The sequence below is a fragment of the Ranitomeya variabilis genome, chromosome 4 (genome assembly GCF_051348905.1).
Source record: "Ranitomeya variabilis isolate aRanVar5 chromosome 4, aRanVar5.hap1, whole genome shotgun sequence".
In the NCBI taxonomy this organism is placed as follows: domain Eukaryota; kingdom Metazoa; phylum Chordata; class Amphibia; order Anura; family Dendrobatidae; genus Ranitomeya; species Ranitomeya variabilis.
In genome coordinates this window covers 709,451,030-709,472,429 of record NC_135235.1, presented here as the reverse complement: position 1 = coordinate 709,472,429, position 21,400 = coordinate 709,451,030, and the positions used below count along the sequence as shown (strand labels likewise).

At 44.9% G+C, this 21,400-nt stretch overlaps 1 protein-coding gene across 5 annotated transcripts in view; it reads right to left on the bottom strand.

Annotated features, from left to right (window-relative positions):
* The window catches only part of LOC143766539 (endoribonuclease YbeY-like), a 181,409-nt gene that overhangs the window by 8,120 nt on the left and 151,889 nt on the right, over positions 1–21,400 (bottom strand). The window contains exon 1 of one of the 5 annotated variants that reach the window (XM_077254306.1): positions 1,320–1,356. The exons of the other annotated variants lie outside the window; for them this stretch is intronic. Coding sequence (XP_077110421.1) covers positions 1,320–1,324 — 5 coding nt within the window. The 5' untranslated portion in view covers positions 1,325–1,356. Of the gene's footprint in view, positions 1–1,319; positions 1,357–21,400 lie in introns of those variants that run through there. 5 annotated transcript variants of the gene reach the window in all.

Here is a 21,400-nt window from a genome sequence, read left to right as displayed (position 1 = left end):
AGTGATCAGCAAGTTTCCCCAATTCATACAGGGAATAGGATAACTTCCAATTCTGGGATCACCCTTCAAAAAAGTCATGTAAAAGTAACTAATATGTGATGTGAGGTCAGACTGGACAGGCTGCACATGGACAACATCTATCCTCCTCAGTATGAGCCACTGCTGCTACATGACACAGCCTCAGCCATACAGGTGGGTTGGGGCGCAGACTCAGACAATACTGGTGGTTTGGGGAGCAGCCTCAGACAATACTGGTGGGTTGTGGTGCAGGCTCAGATAATACTGGTGGGTTGCGGTGCAGCCTCAGACAATACTGGTGGGTTGGGGTGCAGCCTCAGACAATACTGGTGGGTTGTGGTGCAGCCTCAGCCATACTGGAGGGTTGGGGAGCAGCCTCAGACAATACTGGTGGGTTGTGGTGCAGCCTCAGACAATACTGGTGGGTTGCGGTGCAGCCTCAGACAATACTGGTGGGTTGGGAAGAAGCCTCAGACAATACTGGTGGGTTGGTGCAGCCTCAGAAAATACTGGTGGGTTGGTGCAGCCTCAGACAATACTGGTGGGTTGCGGTGCAGCCTCAGACAATACTGGTGGATTGGGGTGCAGCCTCAGACAATTCTGGTGGGTTGGTGCAGCCTCAGACAATACTGGTGGGTTGCGGTGCAGCCTCAGACAATACTGGTGGGTTGGGGTGCAGCCTCAGACAATTCTGGTGGGTTGGGGTGCAGCCTCAGAATATTCTGGTGGGTTGGTGCAGCCTCAGACAATACTGGTGGGTTGCGGTGCAGCCTCAGAAAATACTGGTGGGTTGGGGTGCAGCCTCAGACAATTCTGGTGGGTTGGGGAGCAGCCTCAGATAATACTGGTGGGTTGCGGTGCAGCCTCAGACAATACTGGTGGGTTGCGGTGCAGCCTCAGACAATACTGGTGGGTTGCGGAGCAGCCTCAGACAATACTGGTGGGTTGCGGTGCAGCCTCAGACATTACTGGTGGGTTGGGGAGCAGCCTCAGAAAATGCTGGTGGGTTGGTGCAGCCTCAGACAATACTGGTGGGTTGCGGTGCAGCCTCAGCCAATACTGGTGCAGCCTCAGAAAATACTGGTGGGTTGCGGTGCAGCCTCAGACAATACTGGTGGGTTGCGGTGCAGCTTCAGCCAATACTGGTGCAGCCTCAGACAATACTGGTGGGTTGTGGTGCAGCCTCAGCTCCATAGTGTGCACTGAGTGGCACAGCCCAAGTGCTGGCAGCCATGGACTTTATGTGTTAAAATTAAACTATCACGTGATGAGAGCCGAGCGCATCGCGTCCAATCACCTACCGCATGTACGAGCTTGGGAGCCTGGACTCTGCACGAAAGCGGAACAATCCTTACTGGACAAGGAAGGGGACAATATTTCTGATGAACCGAGAATGCACACACCGGAAGTAACACAGTTTACACCGGAAGTTGGCGATTCTTTAGTCTGGTGTATGTTTCTTTCCTTGAAGAGGCACGTTCGCTCATCCTGCAGTGAATGTGAGTACCGGTGTGTGCTGCCCGGCTCCGCCGCCGCTTTGTAGGTCTCCTGTGTCAGGTTAGCTCGCCTCTGGCTCATGATCACCCATTTGTTGACCGGATTCAAGTTAGTCTGCAGTTAGCTATTAGTTAGTTATTCGATTTTCATGTATGGCAGTTAGCTATTGGTTATTAGTTAGTTATTCGATTTTCATGTAAGGCAGTTAGCTATTAGTTATTAGTTAGTTATTTGATTTTCATGTATGGCAGTTAGCTATTAGTTATTAGTTAGCTATTCGATTTTCATGTATGGCAGTTAGCTATTAGTTATTAGTTAGTTATTCGATTTTCATGTATGGCAGTTAGCTATTAGTTATTAGTTAGCTATTCGATTTTCATGTATGGCAGTTAGCTATTAGTTATTAGTTAGTTATTCGATTTTCATGTATGGCAATTAGCTATTAGTTATTAGTTAGCTATTCGATTTTCATGTAAGGCAGTTAGCTATTAGTTATTAGTTAGTTATTCGATTTTCATGTATGGCAGTTAGCTATTAGTTATTAGTTAGCTATTCGATTTTCATGTATGGCAGTTAGCTATTAGTTATTAGTTAGTTATTCGATTTTCATGTATGGCAATTAGCTATTAGTTATTAGTTAGCTATTCGATTTTCATGTATGGCAGTTAGCGATTAGTTATTAGATTTTCATGTATGGCAGTTAGCTATTAGTTATTAGTTAGCTATTCGATTTTCATGCATGGTGAATTATACATAGAGAGGATATTGTTTGGGTAAAATTTTGATCAGGACTTTGAGATGTTTATTTTGACTACTTGTGGTCCTGGGTTATTCACGTAAATTGCTTATGTCGCACATAATCAAACACACTCAATCGTATGTAAGTTCAATTTGAAAACAGGTACCCTGGACCACTAGTACTCAAAATGACCAACTCAATGTCCTGAACAATATTTGCCAAAAAAATATCAACTCTATGTGTAGTTCAGAAGTTATTCACGTAAATCACTTATGTCGCGAATTATCAAACGCACTCAATCGTACGTAAGTTCAATTTGAAAACAGGTACCCTTGACCACTAGCACTCAAAATGAACATATCAATGTCCTGAACATTATTTACCCAAAAAAATATCAACTCTATTGTAGTTCAGAAGTTATTCACGTAAATCGCTTATGTCACGAATAATCAATCGTACTCAATCTAACAAATTTTGCCCCAAAAATTCAGAACTCTATGTATAGTTGAAGAATTATACAAAATATGCTAACTCCACATGTGAAACATTTTATAGGTACCTCACTGTTTGCTATCACAACTTACTTGAAGTTTCCATAAGGGCTTAACCCACTTATCTATGTTTAATTCAAGGGTTGTTGAACAGATGCTAAGTTTGTGTGTGAAATTACACTTTAGAAAGTTTTATGTCATCAAATTATTTATATGTAATTGTATCGTCATTCTTAACCTTTTTTTAACTTTACATTGTGGTTCTTGTGTAGACATGGGGGTCAGTGGGTGCTCTCGTCCGCTGTCCCGACTGCCTTTACAAAGACAGCATGGACTATGGCTCATCCCAACTGAACGCCCGACCTCCTCAACAGTGGGTGGAACACTACTCAGACAACACAGGGTGAGGGAATCACAATATTAAGACTTTCTGGGATCTCCAAACAATTAATGGCATATATCACACAACCAGCAAAACACAAAATGTAACAGGCAACAGTTTCTCACCCTTCCACTGGCTCACCAGGGATTATAATATCCGTTCATCAGAGCTTCCAGGGCTACTTACTCCAAGCCAGCAGCACCCAGCTTTCGGCGGGCACCCACCGAGAACGGAATAATGCCAGATTTAGGAAGCTGACTGAGTACCGCAAATTCTGTAGTCAGGTGACTGGATTGTCCCAAGCTGTATACCATCCTTATGTAGTCTTTGATATCTCAGCCGAATCCTTGCATTCGATGCTGAAGTCCATGTAGTATTATAATCCATGTTCAGTTATGGCCTGCCAATCGGATCCGCAGATCAAAAATTGGTACCATGCAGCAAGAGAGACTTGGTCACTGGACAGTCCTTCTATACTCCTGAGCTCTCAATTCAGACTTGGGGCTTCATGATTGGTGGTATAAGAGTGTGCTAGATTGGCTAGATTCCAAGCCGCAAACATAATATCCTTAGTACTAATGGTGTCTAAAGGTACCTTCACACTGAGCGACTTTAGAACGATAACGATAGCGATCCGTGACGTTGCAGCGTCCTGGATAGCGATATCGTTGTGTTTGACACGCAGCAGTGATCAGGATCCTGCTGTGACATCGTTGGTCGGAGCTAGAAGGCCAGCACCTTATTTCGTCGCTGGATCACCCGCTGACATCGCTGAATCGGCGTGTGTGATGCTGATCCAGCGATGTCTTCACTGGTAACCAGGGTAAACATCGGGTTACTAAGTGCAGGGCCCCGCTTAGTAACCCGATATTTACCCTGGTTACCATTGTAAATGTAAAAAAAAAAAAAACCACTACATACTTACATTCCGGTGTCTGTCGCGTCCCCCGGCGTCCGCTTCCCTGCACTCCTCCTGCATCCTGTGTCAGCGCCGGCCAGTAAAGCACAGCACAGCGGTGATGTCACCGCTTTGCTTTACGGCCGGTGCTTACACAGGATGCAGGAGGAGTGCAGGGAAGGGGACGTGACAGGCACCGGAATGTGAGTATGTGTTTTTTGTTTTTTTTTACCTTTACAATGGTAACCAGGGTAAACATCGGGTTACTAAGCGCGGCCCTGCTCTTAGTAACCCGATGTTTACCCTGGTTACCCGGGGACTTCAGCATCGTTGGTCGCTGGAGAGCTGTCTGTGTGACAGCTCTCCAGCGACCACACAGCGACTCTGCAGCGATCGGCATCGTTGTCTATATCGCTGCAGCGTCACTTAATGTGACGGTACCTTAACAGAGATGAGATAGAGTCAGCTAATTTACATAGAATTGAGCAATACAATGAAAGGTTAGCATAATTGATTTAGCTGAGTCTGTGACCTTCCCTGGCAAAGGTATTTACATGAGTCAACAGGAACTGTAAACCTACACTCCTTAAAGGGAACCTGTCACCCCCAAAATGGCTGGTGAGGTAAGCTCACCGTCATCAGGGGCTTATCTACAGAATTCTGTAATGCTGTAGATAAGCCGCCGATGTTACCTGAAAGAGGTGAAAAAGACGTTAGATTATACTCACCCAGGGGCGGTCCCGTTGCGGTCCGGTCGGATTGGTGTCTCCGGTCCGCTCCTGCGCCTCCCATCTTCATTCCATGACGTCCTCTTCGGGTCTTTACGCCACGTGTTGTGAATTTGGATTCTGGGCTCCCCCGGTGGCTACTGGTGGAATTGAACTGGTGTCTTCATCTTCTCTGTTCACCTGTTCCCATCAAGTTGTGGGAGTCGCTATATAACCTTGCTGCTCTGTTAGTTGCTTGCCGGTCAACAATGTTATCAGAAGCCTCTCTGTGCTTGTTCCTGCTCCTAGACAACTACTAGATAAGTTGGACTCTTGTCCATGTTTGTTTTTGCATTTTTGTTCCAGTTCACAGCTGTAGTTTCGTTACTGTGTCTGGAAAGCTCTTGTGAACAGGAATTGCCACTCTGGTGTTATGAGTTAATGCCAGAGTTTTAAAGTAATTTCTGGATGGTGTTTTTGATAGGGTTTTCAGCTGACCATGAAAGTGTCCTTTCTGTCTTCTGCTATGTAGTAAGTGGACCTCAAATTTGCTAAACCTATTTTCATACTACGTTTGTTATTTCATCTTAACTCACCGCCAATACATGTGGGGGGCCTCTGTCTCCTTTCGGGGTATTTCTCTAGAGGTGAGCTAGGACTAATATTTTCCTCTGCTAGCTTTATTTAGTCCTCCGGCTGGTGCTGGGCATCTAGAATCAACGTAGGCATGCTACCCGGCCACTGCTAGTTGTGCGTTAGGTTTAGTTCATGGTCAGCTCAGTTCCCATCTTCCAAGAGCTAGTTCCTATATATGCTTATGCTATGTTCTCTTGCCATTGAGATCATGACAGTTTGACCGGCCACTAAAGGGTTAAAATCCTTGGCTGAGAAAGGAGAGAAATAAGTAGTCTGCTGAAATTTTTTTTTTTTTTTTTCTCTCCTTCTAATCTTTGAATGGCTCTGTGTCCACCTGTTTGTAATGGATCTTCAGAGTGTAACTGCAGGTTTGAATAATCTCGCCACGAAGGTACAAAATTTGCAAGATTTTGTTTGTCATGCACCTGTATCTGAGCCGAGAATTCCTTTGCCGGAATTTTTCTCGGGGAATAGATCCGGGTTTCAGAATTTTCGAAATAATTGCAAATTATTTTTGTCCCTGAAATCTCGCTCTGCCGGAGACCCTGCACAGCAGGTCAGGATTGTGATTTCCTTGCTCCGGGTGTCATGATCTCAATGGCAAGAGAACATAGCATCAGCATATATAGGAACTAGCTCTTGGAAGATGGGAACTGAGCTGACCATGAACTAAACCTAACACACAACTAGCAGTGGCCGGGTAGCATGCCTACGTTGATTCTAGATGCCCAGCACCAGCCGGAGGACTAAATAATGCTAGCAGAGGAAAATAAGTCCTAGCTCACCTCTAGAGAAATACCCCGAAAGGAGACAGAGGCCCCCCACATGTATTGGCGGTGAATTAAGATGAAATAACAAAACGTAGTATGAAAATAGGTTTAGCAAATTTGAGGTCCACTTACTACATAGCAGAAGACAGAAAGAACACTTTCATGGTCAGCTAAAAACCCTATCAAAACACCATCCAGAAATTACTTTAAAACTCTGGCATTAACTCATAATACCAGAGTGGCAATTCCTGTTCACAAGAGCTTTCCAGACACAGTAACGAAACTACAGCTGTGAACTGGAACAAAAATGCAAAAACAAACATGGACAAGAGTCCAACTTATCTAGTAGTTGTCTAGGAGCAGGAACAAGCACAGAGAGGCTTCTGATAACATTGTTGACCGGCAAGCAACTAACAAAGCAGCAAGGTTATATAGCGACTCCCACATCTTGATGGGAACAGGTGAACAGAGAAGATGAAGACACCAGTTCAATTCCACCAGTAGCCACCGGGGGAGCCCAGAATCCAAATTCACAACAGTACCCCCCCCTCAAGGAGGGGGCACCGAACCCTCACCAGAACCACCAGGGCGATCAGGATGGGCCCTATGAAAGGCACGAACCAGATCAGAGGCATGAACATCAGATGCATTCACCCAAGAATTATCCTCCTGGCCGTATCCCTTCCACTTGACCAGATACTGGAGTCTCCGTCTGGAAACACGAGAGTCTAAGATTTTCTCCACAACGTACTCCAACTCACCCTCAACCAACACCGGAGCAGGAGGCTCAACGGAAGGCACAACCGGTACCTCATACCTGCGCAATAATGACCGATGAAAAACGTTATGAATAGAAAAGGATGCAGGGAGGTCCAAACGGAAGGAAACAGGGTTAATAATCTCCAATATCTTATACGGGCCGATGAACCGAGGCTTAAACTTAGGAGAAGAGACCCTCATAGGGACAAAACGAGAAGACAACCACACCAAATCCCCAACACAAAGCCGAGGACCAACACGACGGTGGCGGTTGGCAAAAAGCTGAGTCTTCTCCTGGGACAACCTCAAATTGTCCACCACCTGCCCCCAGATCTGATGCAATCTCTCCACCACAGCATCCACTCCAGGACAATCCGAAGATTCCACCTGACCAGAGGAAAATCGAGGATGAAACCCCGAATTACAGAAAAACGGGGACACCAAAGTGGCAGAGCTGGCCCGATTATTGAGAGCGAACTCCGCCAATGGCAAAAAAGCAACCCAATCATCCTGGTCAGCAGACACAAAACACCTCAGATATGTCTCCAGGGTCTGATTAATCCGCTCGGTCTGACCATTCGTCTGAGGATGGAAAGCGGACGAAAAAGATAAATCTATGCCCATCCTAGCACAGAATGCCCGCCAAAATCTAGACACGAATTGAGTCCCTCTGTCAGAAACGATATTCTCAGGAATACCATGCAAACGAACAACATTTTGAAAAAACAGAGGAACCAACTCGGAAGAAGAAGGCAACTTGGGCAGAGGAACCAAATGGACCATCTTAGAGAAACGGTCACACACCACCCAGATGACAGACATCTTCTGAGAAACAGGCAGATCTGAAATAAAATCCATCGAGATGTGCGTCCAAGGCCTCTTAGGAATAGGCAAGGGCAACAATAATCCACTAGCCCGAGAACAACAAGGCTTGGCCCGAGCACAAACGTCACAAGACTGCACAAAGCCTCGCACATCTCGTGACAGGGAAGGCCACCAGAAGGACCTTGCCACCAAATCCCTGGTACCAAAAATGCCAGGATGACCTGCCAACGCAGAAGAATGAACCTCAGAGATTACTCTACTGGTCCAATCATCAGGAACAAACAGTTTATCAGGTGGGCAACGATCAGGTCTATCCGCCTGAAACTCCTGCAAGGCCCGCCGCAGGTCTGGAGAAACGGCTGACAATACCACTCCATCCTTAAGGATACCTGTGGGCTCAGAGTTACCAGGCGAGTCAGGCTCAAAACTCCTAGAAAGGGCATCCGCCTTAACATTCTTAGAACCCGGTAGGTATGACACCACAAAATTAAACCGAGAGAAAAATAATGACCAGCGCGCCTGTCTAGGATTCAGGCGCCTGGCGGTCTCAAGATAAATCAAATTTTTGTGGTCCGTCAATACCACCACCTGATGTCTGGCCCCCTCAAGCCAATGGCGCCACTCCTCAAAAGCCCACTTCATGGCCAAAAGCTCCCGATTCCCAACATCATAATTCCGCTCAGCGGGGGAAAATTTACGGGAAAAGAAGGCACAAGGCCTCATCACGGAGCAGTCAGAACTTTTCTGCGACAACACTGCCCCAGCTCCGATCTCAGAAGCGTCGACCTCAACCTGAAAAGGTAGAGCAACATCAGGCTGACGCAACACAGGGGCAGAGGAAAAACGGCGCTTAAGCTCCCGAAAGGCCTCCACAGCATCAGGGGACCAATCAGCAACATCAGCACCCTTCTTAGTCAAATCGGTCAATGGCTTAGCAATATCCGAAAAACCAGCAATAAATCGACGATAAAAGTTAGCAAAGCCCAAAAATTTCTGAAGACTCTTAAGAGAAGAGGGCTGCGTCCAATCACAAATAGCTTGAACCTTGACAGGATCCATTTCAATGGAAGAGGGGGAAAAAATATATCCCAAAAAGGAAATCCTCTGTACCCCAAAAACACACTTAGAACCCTTCACACACAAAGAATTAGACCGCAAAACCTGAAAAACCCTCCTGACTTGCTGGACATGAGAGTCCCAGTCATCCGAAAAAATCAGAATATCATCCAGATACACAATCATAAATTTATCCAAATAATCGCGAAAAATATCATGCATAAAGGACTGGAAAACTGACGGAGCATTTGAAAGACCAAAAGGCATCACTAAATACTCAAAGTGGCCCTCGGGCGTATTAAATGCGGTTTTCCACTCATCCCCCTGCCTGATTCGCACCAAATTATACGCCCCACGAAGGTCAATCTTAGAGAACCACTTGGCCCCCTTTATGCGAGCAAACAAATCAGTCAGCAACGGCAATGGGTATTGATATTTAACAGTGATTTTATTCAAAAGCCGATAATCAATACATGGTCTCAAAGAGCCGTCTTTTTTTGACACAAAGAAAAAACCGGCTCCTAAGGGAGATGACGATGGACGAATATGTCCCTTTTCCAAGGACTCCTTTATATATTCTCGCATAGCAGCATGTTCAGGCACAGACAGATTAAATAAACGACCCTTTGGGTATTTACTACCCGGGATTAAATCTATGGCACAATCGCACTCTCGGTGCGGAGGTAACGAACCAAGCTTGGATTCTTCAAAGACGTCACGATAGTCAGACAGGAACTCAGGAATTTCAGAGGGAATAGATGATGAAATGGAAACCACAGGTACATCCCCATGAGCCCCCTTACATCCCCAGCTCAACACAGACATAGCTCTCCAGTCGAGGACTGGGTTGTGAGATTGCAGCCAAGGCAATCCTAGCACCAAATCATCATGTAGATTATACAGCACCAGAAAGCGAATAATCTCCTGGTGATCCGGATTAATACGCATAGTTACTTGTGTCCAGTATTGTGGTTTATTATTAGCCAATGGGGTGGAGTCAATCCCCTTCAGAGGAATAGGAGTCTCCAAAGGCTCTAAATCATACCCACAGCGTTTGGCAAAGGACCAATCCATAAGACTCAAAGCGGCGCCAGAGTCGACATAGGCGTCCGTGGTAATAGATGACAAAGAGCAAATCAGGGTCACAGATAGAATAAACTTAGACGGTGAGGTGCAAATGGAAACAGATTTACCAAGCTTTTTAGTGCGTTTAGAGCATGCTGATATAACATGAGTAGAATCACCACAATAGAAACACAACCCATTTTTCCGTCTAAAATTCTGCCGCTCGCTTCGGGACAGAATTCTATCACACTGCATACTCTCTGGCGACTTCTCAGTGGACACCGCCAGATGGTGCACTGGTTTGCGCTCCCGCAAACGCCTATCGATCTGAATAGCCATTGTCATGGACTCATTCAGACCCGCAGGCACAGGGAACCCCACCATAACATCCTTAATGGCATCAGAGAGACCCTCTCTGAAAGTCGCCGCCAGGGCGCACTCATTCCACTGAGTAAGCACAGACCATTTACGGAATCTTTGGCAGTAAATTTCCGCTTCATCTTGCCCCTGAGATAGGGACATCAAAGTTTTTTCTGCCTGAAGCTCCAAATGAGGTTCGTCATAAAGCAACCCCAAGGCCAGAAAAAACGCATCCACATTGAGCAACGCAGGATCCCCTGGTGTCAATGAAAAAGCCCAGTCTTGAGGGTCGCCCCGGAGCAAGGAAATCACAATCCTGACCTGCTGTGCAGGGTCTCCGGCAGAGCGAGATTTCAGGGACAAAAATAATTTGCAATTATTTCGAAAATTCTGAAACCCAGATCTATTCCCCGAGAAAAATTCCGGCAAAGGAATTCTCGGCTCAGATACAGGTGCATGACAAACAAAATCTTGCAAATTTTGTACCTTCGTGGCGAGATTATTCAAACCTGCAGTTACACTCTGAAGATCCATTACAAACAGGTGGACACAGAGCCATTCAAGGGTTAAGAGGAGGTAAGAAGCAGCTAGACAGCAATTAAGGGCTAGACAGCAAAACTCTGAAGGGAAAAAAAAAAAAAAAAAAAATTTCCCTTAAACACTTCTCTATCTCCTGCTTCAGCCCAAACAATTAACACTTTGTGGGCCGGTCAAACTGTCATGATCTCAATGGCAAGAGAACATAGCATCAGCATATATAGGAACTAGCTCTTGGAAGATGGGAACTGAGCTGACCATGAACTAAACCTAACACACAACTAGCAGTGGCCGGGTAGCATGCCTACGTTGATTCTAGATGCCCAGCACCAGCCGGAGGACTAAATAATGCTAGCAGAGGAAAATAAGTCCTAGCTCACCTCTAGAGAAATACCCCGAAAGGAGACAGAGGCCCCCCACATGTATTGGCGGTGAATTAAGATGAAATAACAAAACGTAGTATGAAAATAGGTTTAGCAAATTTGAGGTCCACTTACTACATAGCAGAAGACAGAAAGAACACTTTCATGGTCAGCTAAAAACCCTATCAAAACACCATCCAGAAATTACTTTAAAACTCTGGCATTAACTCATAATACCAGAGTGGCAATTCCTGTTCACAAGAGCTTTCCAGACACAGTAACGAAACTACAGCTGTGAACTGGAACAAAAATGCAAAAACAAACATGGACAAGAGTCCAACTTATCTAGTAGTTGTCTAGGAGCAGGAACAAGCACAGAGAGGCTTCTGATAACATTGTTGACCGGCAAGCAACTAACAAAGCAGCAAGGTTATATAGCGACTCCCACATCTTGATGGGAACAGGTGAACAGAGAAGATGAAGACACCAGTTCAATTCCACCAGTAGCCACCGGGGGAGCCCAGAATCCAAATTCACAACATCCGGGGCGACCCTCAAGACTGGGCTTTTTCATTGACACCAGGGGATCCTGCGTTGCTCAATGTGGATGCGTTTTTTCTGGCCTTGGGGTTGCTTTATGACGAACCTCATTTGGAGCTTCAGGCAGAAAAAACTTTGATGTCCCTATCTCAGGGGCAAGATGAAGCGGAAATTTACTGCCAAAGATTCCGTAAATGGTCTGTGCTTACTCAGTGGAATGAGTGCGCCCTGGCGGCGACTTTCAGAGAGGGTCTCTCTGATGCCATTAAGGATGTTATGGTGGGGTTCCCTGTGCCTGCGGGTCTGAATGAGTCCATGACAATGGCTATTCAGATCGATAGGCGTTTGCGGGAGCGCAAACCAGTGCACCATCTGGCGGTGTCCACTGAGAAGTCGCCAGAGAGTATGCAGTGTGATAGAATTCTGTCCTGAAGCGAGCGGCAGAATTTTAGACGGAAAAATGGGTTGTGTTTCTATTGTGGTGATTCTACTCATGTTATATCAGCATGCTCTAAGCGCACTAAAAAGCTTGGTAAATCTGTTTCCATTTGCACCTTACCGTCTAAATTTATTCTATCTGTGACCCTGATTTGCTCTTTGTCATCTATTACCACGGACGCCTATGTCGACTCTGGCGCCGCTTTGAGTCTTATGGATTGGTCCTTTGCCAAACACTGTGGGTATGATTTAGAGCCTTTGGAGACTCCTATTCCTCTGAAGGGGATTGACTCCACCCCATTGGCTAATAATAAACCACAATACTGGACACAAGTAACTATGCGTATTAATCCGGATCACCAGGAGATTATTCGCTTTCTGGTGCTGTATAATCTACATGATGATTTGGTGCTAGGATTGCCTTGGCTGCAATCTCACAACCCAGTCCTCGACTGGAGAGCTATGTCTGTGTTGAGCTGGGGATGTAAGGGGGCTCATGGGGATGTACCTGTGGTTTCCATTTCATCATCTATTCCCTCTGAAATTCCTGAGTTCCTGTCTGACTATCGTGACGTCTTTGAAGAATCCAAGCTTGGTTCGTTACCTCCGCACCGAGAGTGCGATTGTGCCATAGATTTAATCCCGGGTAGTAAATACCCAAAGGGTCGTTTATTTAATCTGTCTGTGCCTGAACATGCTGCTATGCGAGAATATATAAAGGAGTCCTTGGAAAAGGGACATATTCGTCCATCGTCATCTCCCTTAGGAGCCGGTTTTTTCTTTGTATCAAAAAAAGACGGCTCTTTGAGACCATGTATTGATTATCGGCTTTTGAATAAAATCACTGTTAAATATCAATACCCATTGCCGTTGCTGACTGATTTGTTTGCTCGCATAAAGGGGGCCAAGTGGTTCTCTAAGATTGACCTTCGTGGGGCGTATAATTTGGTGCGAATCAGGCAGGGGGATGAGTGGAAAACCGCATTTAATACGCCCGAGGGCCACTTTGAGTATTTAGTGATGCCTTTTGGTCTTTCAAATGCTCCGTCAGTTTTCCAGTCCTTTATGCATGATATTTTTCGCGATTATTTGGATAAATTTATGATTGTGTATCTGGATGATATTCTGATTTTTTCGGATGACTGGGACTCTCATGTCCAGCAAGTCAGGAGGGTTTTTCAGGTTTTGCGGTCTAATTCTTTGTGTGTGAAGGGTTCTAAGTGTGTTTTTGGGGTACAGAGGATTTCCTTTTTGGGATATATTTTTTCCCCCTCTTCCATTGAAATGGATCCTGTCAAGGTTCAAGCTATTTGTGATTGGACGCAGCCCTCTTCTCTTAAGAGTCTTCAGAAATTTTTGGGCTTTGCTAACTTTTATCGTCGATTTATTGCTGGTTTTTCGGATATTGCTAAGCCATTGACCGATTTGACTAAGAAGGGTGCTGATGTTGCTGATTGGTCCCCTGATGCTGTGGAGGCCTTTCGGGAGCTTAAGCGCCGTTTTTCCTCTGCCCCTGTGTTGCGTCAGCCTGATGTTGCTCTACCTTTTCAGGTTGAGGTCGACGCTTCTGAGATCGGAGCTGGGGCAGTGTTGTCGCAGAAAAGTTCTGACTGCTCCGTGATGAGGCCTTGTGCCTTCTTTTCCCGTAAATTTTCGCCCGCTGAGCGGAATTATGATGTTGGGAATCGGGAGCTTTTGGCCATGAAGTGGGCTTTTGAGGAGTGGCGCCATTGGCTTGAGGGGGCCAGACATCAGGTGGTGGTATTGACTGACCACAAAAATTTGATTTATCTTGAGACCGCCAGGCGCCTGAATCCTAGACAGGCGCGCTGGTCATTATTTTTCTCTCGGTTTAATTTTGTGGTGTCATACCTACCGGGTTCTAAGAATGTTAAGGCGGATGCCCTTTCTAGGAGTTTTGAGCCTGACTCGCCTGGTAACTCTGAGCCCACAGGTATCCTTAAGGATGGAGTGGTATTGTCAGCCGTTTCTCCAGACCTGCGGCGGGCCCTGCAGGAGTTTCAGGCGGATAGACCTGATCGTTGCCCACCTGATAAACTGTTTGTTCCTGATGATTGGACCAGTAGAGTCATCTCTGAGGTTCATTCTTCTGCGTTGGCAGGTCATCCTGGCATTTTTGGTACCAGGGATTTGGTGGCAAGGTCCTTCTGGTGGCCTTCCCTGTCACGAGATGTGCGAGGCTTTGTGCAGTCTTGTGACGTTTGTGCTCGGGCCAAGCCTTGTTGTTCTCGGGCTAGTGGATTATTGTTGCCCTTGCCTATTCCTAAGAGGCCTTGGACGCACATCTCGATGGATTTTATTTCAGATCTGCCTGTTTCTCAGAAGATGTCTGTCATCTGGGTGGTGTGTGACCGTTTTTCTAAGATGGTCCATTTGGTTCCTCTGCCCAAGTTACCTTCTTCTTCCGAGTTGGTTCCTCTGTTTTTTCAAAATGTTGTTCGTTTGCATGGTATTCCTGAGAATATCGTTTCTGACAGAGGGACCCAATTCGTGTCTAGATTTTGGCGGGCATTCTGTGCTAGGATGGGCATAGATTTATCTTTTTCGTCCGCTTTCCATCCTCAGACGAATGGCCAGACCGAGCGGATTAATCAGACCCTGGAGACATATCTGAGGTGTTTTGTGTCTGCTGACCAGGATGATTGGGTTGCTTTTTTGCCATTGGCGGAGTTCGCTCTCAATAATCGGGCCAGCTCTGCCACTTTGGTGTCCCCGTTTTTCTGTAATTCGGGGTTTCATCCTCGATTTTCCTCTGGTCAGGTGGAATCTTCGGATTGTCCTGGAGTGGATGCTGTGGTGGAGAGATTGCATCAGATCTGGGGGCAGGTGGTGGACAATTTGAGGTTGTCCCAGGAGAAGACTCAGCTTTTTGCCAACCGCCACCGTCGTGTTGGTCCTCGGCTTTCTGTTGGGGATTTGGTGTGGTTGTCTTCTCGTTTTGTCCCTATGAGGGTCTCTTCTCCTAAGTTTAAGCCTCGGTTTATCGGCCCGTATAAGATATTGGAGATTCTTAACCCTGTTTCCTTCCGTTTGGACCTCCCTGCATCCTTTTCTATTCATAACGTTTTTCATCGGTCATTATTGCGCAGGTATGAGGTACCGGTTGTGCCTTCCGTTGAGCCTCCTGCTCCGGTGTTGGTTGAGGGTGAGTTGGAGTACGTTGTGGAGAAAATCTTAGACTCTCGTGTTTCCAGACGGAGACTCCAGTATCTGGTCAAGTGGAAGGGATACGGCCAGGAGGATAATTCTTGGGTGAATGCATCTGATGTTCATGCCTCCGATCTGGTTCGTGCCTTTCATAGGGCCCATCCTGATCGCCCTGGTGGTTCTGGTGAGGGTTCGGTGCCCCCTCCTTGAGGGGGGGGTACTGTTGTGAATTTGGATTCTGGGCTCCCCCGGTGGCTACTGGTGGAATTGAACTGGTGTCTTCATCTTCTCTGTTCACCTGTTCCCATCAAGTTGTGGGAGTCGCTATATAACCTTGCTGCTCTGTTAGTTGCTTGCCGGTCAACAATGTTATCAGAAGCCTCTCTGTGCTTGTTCCTGCTCCTAGACAACTACTAGATAAGTTGGACTCTTGTCCATGTTTGTTTTTGCATTTTTGTTCCAGTTCACAGCTGTAGTTTCGTTACTGTGTCTGGAAAGCTCTTGTGAACAGGAATTGCCACTCTGGTGTTATGAGTTAATGCCAGAGTTTTAAAGTAATTTCTGGATGGTGTTTTTGATAGGGTTTTCAGCTGACCATGAAAGTGTCCTTTCTGTCTTCTGCTATGTAGTAAGTGGACCTCAAATTTGCTAAACCTATTTTCATACTACGTTTGTTATTTCATCTTAACTCACCGCCAATACATGTGGGGGGCCTCTGTCTCCTTTCGGGGTATTTCTCTAGAGGTGAGCTAGGACTAATATTTTCCTCTGCTAGCTTTATTTAGTCCTCCGGCTGGTGCTGGGCATCTAGAATCAACGTAGGCATGCTACCCGGCCACTGCTAGTTGTGCGTTAGGTTTAGTTCATGGTCAGCTCAGTTCCCATCTTCCAAGAGCTAGTTCCTATATATGCTTATGCTATGTTCTCTTGCCATTGAGATCATGACAGCCACGGCTCTGGCGCAGGCGTACTTTGCTGCCCTGTTGAGGGCAGAGCAAAGTCCTGCAGTGCGCAGGCGCCGGAGCCACGGCGTAAAGACCCGAAGAGGACATCATGGAATGAAGATGGGAGGCGCCGGAGCGGACCGGAGACACCCATCCGACCGGACCGCAACGGGACCGCCCCTGGGTGAGTATAATCTAACGTCTTTTTCTCCTCTTTCAGGTAACATTGGCGGCTTATCTACAGCATTACAGAATTCTGTAGATAAGCCCCTGATGACGGTGAGCTTACCTCACCAGCCATTTTGGGGGTGACAGGTTCCCTTTAAGGTACCTTCACACTAAACGACTTTGCAACGAAAACGAGAACGATCCGTGACGTTGCAGCGTCCTGGATAGCGATATCGTTGTGTTTGACACGCAGCAGCAATCTGAATCCCGCTGTGATATCGCTGGTCGTTGCTGAAAGTTCAGAACTTTATTTGGTCGTCAGGTCGGCGTGTATCGTCATGTTTGACAGCAAAAGCAACGATGCCAGCAATGTTAAACATGGAGCTAACGACCTGTGAGAACGATAAGTGCGTCACCGCTACGTCACAGGATCGCTCCTGCATCGTTGTGGAGCTGCTGTGTTTGACATCTCTACAGCGACCTAAACAGCGACACTGCAGCGATTGGCTCGTTGTTTGTATCGCTGCAGCGTCGCTTAGTGTGAAGGTACCTTTAGAGTCTTGTAGAAACAATGAGGGGCTTATCACATGGTAATAAACAGAATACCATCATGTGTGACCAAATTTTAAGAAACTCAACCCATGCTAGGCATTGAAAGAGTCCATGTCATCACTGATCTGTTCTGAAGTGATACACTCACTTGGAAGCCATCGAAGTATGCCATAGAGCGGCCCTACTTGGAGGATTGTCTGTGAACGTCATCTGTCCATGCTAAGGATGTGTGTTGAACTGGCATACTGGAGTTAACTTACACTGTAACCTCAAGTCTGAATTTCAGTGTTGTTGTGTTTGTCCTGTTTGAAAGTTAAATTTATATTTGGGTATAAAAAATATCTAATATGTTTAAGAATAAAAGTAAATGATGAGATCAGTCTCAACATCTTACTTAAAAATGTACTTACTTAATGTAAATTTTTTGAATCTTTTTTTGTTTTGATATCAAAAAAAGGTTAGATATTGGAGGTCTTGCTTTAAAATTTTTGTCTTAATACGAAACTGCTACAGTGTATGTATAAATATTGTTGACAAGTATCATCTTGTCAACTAGTGTGCAAGGAAGTAGTGCTTCAAATAGATATTCATATTCTATGTATTATAGGCACAAATTATGTGAAATTAAATTAATTTATAATAATATTAGAAAGTTTACATATTATAAATGCTTATTATATTCATGTCACTGACAATAATTTCTAAATATGTGGATTATTAAGTTTTATGTACCTGATCAAGGTTGTTGATTTAGTAGTATGGTTTTACTAAAATATGATAATTAGGGGTATAGAAGGACTGTCCATTTACCAAGTCTCTCTTGCTGCATGGTACCAATTTTGGATCTGCGGATCCGATTGGCAGGCCATAACTGAACATGGATTATAATACTACATGGACTTCCGCATCGAATGCAAGGATTTGGCTGAGATATCAATGACTACATAAGGATGGTATACAGCTTGGGACAATCCAGTCACCTGACTACAGAATTTGCGGTACTCAGTCAGCTTCCTAAATCTGGCATTATTCCGTTCTCGGTGGGTGCCCGCCAAAAGCTGGGTGCTGCTGGCTTGGAGTAAGTAGCCCTGGAAGCTCTGATGAACGGATATTATAATCCCTGGTGAGCCAGTGGAAGGGTGAGAAACTGTTGCCTGTTACATTTTGTGTTTTGCTGGTTGTGTGATATATGCCATTAATTGTTTGGACATCCAAGAAAGTCTTAATATTGTGATTCCCTCACCCTGTGTTGTCTGAGTAGTGTTCCACCCACTGTTGAGGAGTTGGGGCGTTCAGTTGGGATGAGCCATGGTCCATGCTGTCTTTGTAAAGGCAGTCGGGACAGCGGACGAGAGCACCCACTGACCCCCATGTCTACACAAGAACCACTATGTAAAGTTAAAAAAAGGTTAAGAATGACGATACAATTACATATAAATAATTTGATGATATAAAACTTTATTAAGTGTAATTTCACACACAAACTTAGCATCTGTTCAACAACCCTTGAATTAACCATAGATTAGTGGGTTAAGCCCTTATGGAAACATCAAGTAAGTTGTGATAGCAAACAGTGAGGTACCTATAAAATGTTTCACATGTGGAGTTAGCATGTTTTGTATAATTCTTCAACGATACATAGTTCTGAATTTTTGGGGCAAAATTTGTTAAATTGAGTACGATTGATTATTCGCGACATAAGCGATTTAAGTGAATAACTTCTGAACTACACATAGAGTTGATATTTTTTTTGGTAAATATTGTTCAGGACATTGATATGTTCATTTTGAGTACTAGTGGTCCAGGGTACCTGTTTTCAAATTGAACTTACGTACGATTGAGTACGTTTGATTATGCGCGACATAAGCGATTTATGTGAATAATCCAGGACCACAAGTAGTCAAAATAAACATCTCAAAGTCCTGATCAAAATTTTACCCAAACAATATCCTCTCTATGTATAATTCACCATGCATGGAAAATCGAATAGCTAACTAATAACTAATAGCTAACTGCAGACTAACTTGAATCCGGTCATTTGTTGTGATATCACACAAAAAGTATGTGTAGCTTTCACTCACATGGAATGCTGAAGCTTGTAGTTCATCTGGTCACATGACTTGTCAGCGATCCTCCTGTGTGTTACATTGTAAGTGATGTATGGAGCGCTGAGTGTCGCTTTCTGCTTTGGGGTGTTCTTATAGAGATCTATATAGCAGCAGCTTCAGGAGCAGGAGGGTCTTTAACCCCTTAACCCCCAGAGCTTTTTTCGGTTTTGCGTTTTTGTTTTTCGTTCCCCTCTTTACCAGAGCCATAACTTTTTATTTTTCCGTCAATTTGGCCATGTGAGGGCTTATTTTTTTGCGGGACGAGTTGTACTTTTGAACGACGTCATTGGTTTTACCATGTCGTGTACTAGAAAATGGGAAAAAAATTCCAAGTGCAGTGAAATTGCAAAAAACGTGCAATGCCAGACTGGTTTTTTGTTTAGCTTTTTGCTAGGTTCACTAAATGCCCAAACTGACCACCATTATGATTCTCCATTTCTCCAGGTCATTACAAGTTCATAGAAACCAAACATGTCTAGGTTCTTTTTTGTCTAAGTGGTGAAAATAAAAATCCAAAGTTTGCTTTAAAAAAAAAAATTGCGCCATTTTCTGATACCCATAGAGTCTCCATTTTTCGTGATCTCGGGTCTGGTGAGGGCTTATTTTTCACTTGCCGAGCTGACATTTTTAGTTATTGTATTTTAATGCAATGTTGCGGCGACCAAAAAAATGAAATTCTGGCGTTTTGATTTTATTTCTCGCTACGCCGTTTAGCAATCAAGTTAATCCTTTTTTTATTGATAGATCGGGCGATTCTGAACGCGGTGATACCAAATATGTGTAGGTTTGATTTTTTTATTTTTTTTTTACTTTTTTATTTTGAATGGGGCGAAAGGGAGTGATTTAAACTTTTTTTTTTTATATATTTTTAAAACTATTTTTCTTTAAGTTTTGGCATGCTTCAATAGTCTCCATAAGTGGCTAGAAGCTGGCATAGTCTGATCGGCTCTGCTACATAGAGGCGATGCTTAGATCGCCCCTATGTAGTAGATTTACTGCATTGCTATGAGCGCCGACCACAGGGTGGCTCTCATAGCAATCCGGCATCAACAACCATAGAGGTCTCAAGGAGACCGCTGGATGGTATGCCGACAAACCGATGACCCCTGATCACGTCATGGGGCCAGCAGTGCGCGTATTTCCGGCCCGAAGGATGGAAGCTCGCGTTAAATGCTGCTGTCAGAGTTTGATAGTAGAATTTAACTAGTTAATAGGCGCGGGCGGATCACGATTCCACCCACGCCTATTGCGGGCACATGTCAGCTGTTCAAAACAGCTGACATGTCCCAGCTTTGATGCGGGCTCACCGCGGGAGCCCACATCAAAGCGGGGGTTCTGCCATTGGACGTACTATTCAGTCCAATTGCAGTAAGGCATACCTCCCAACTTTTAAAGATGGGAAAGAGGGACAAAGTTTGCGTCACGCAACGCGCGCCGCGGCAAATTTTAGGCCACGCCTCTGACCACACCCATTCATAATTAGTCACACCCATATCCACGTCCCAACCACACCCATTTAGCACTGCTGATCCCACTGTTTCATATACAATAATTATAAACAAAAAAATATGGCCACAGTGCTCCATACTGTATAATGGCCACACATGATGCTCCATACTGTATAATGGCCACACATGATGCTCCATACTGTATAATGACCGCACATGACGCTCCATACTGTATAATGACCGCACATGACGCTCCATACTGTATAATGGCCGCACATGATGCTCCTTACTGTATAATGACCGCACATGATGCTCCTTACTGTATAATGACCGCACATGATGCTCCATACTGTATAATGACCCCACATGATGCTCCATACAGTATAATGACCGCACATGATGCTCCATACTGTATAATGACCCCACATGATGCTCCATACAGTATAATGACCGCACATGATGCTCCATACTGTATAATGACTGCACATGATGCTCCATACTGTATAATGACCGCACATGATGCTCCATACTGTATAAGGAAAAATAGTGAAAAACCAGCTCACCTATTAGGCATTTGTTGTGGGGAAGCCCGGATACCGTGCAGTCATCACGTGGAACGATAAGGCAAAAGGAAAAAGAAATCCAGCTTCCAAAAATATCAAAATTTATTGAAGATAAAATCCAATAGCAGCTGTGACAAATCACAGTGAGTAAATTTATCACCTGACACATGAGTGAATATATACAATAAAAACATCAAAATAACAGAGACAGAGGAAAATTCACATACAAGTGCATCAAACATTACATACAAACTAAACAATGTTGATATCTTAATAGTGGAACATAATTTCTTTGCGAGCTTGAATGCTCACTGTGATTTGTCACAGCTGCTATTTAACCATACTGTGATGCATAGTGAGCAGCTTTGA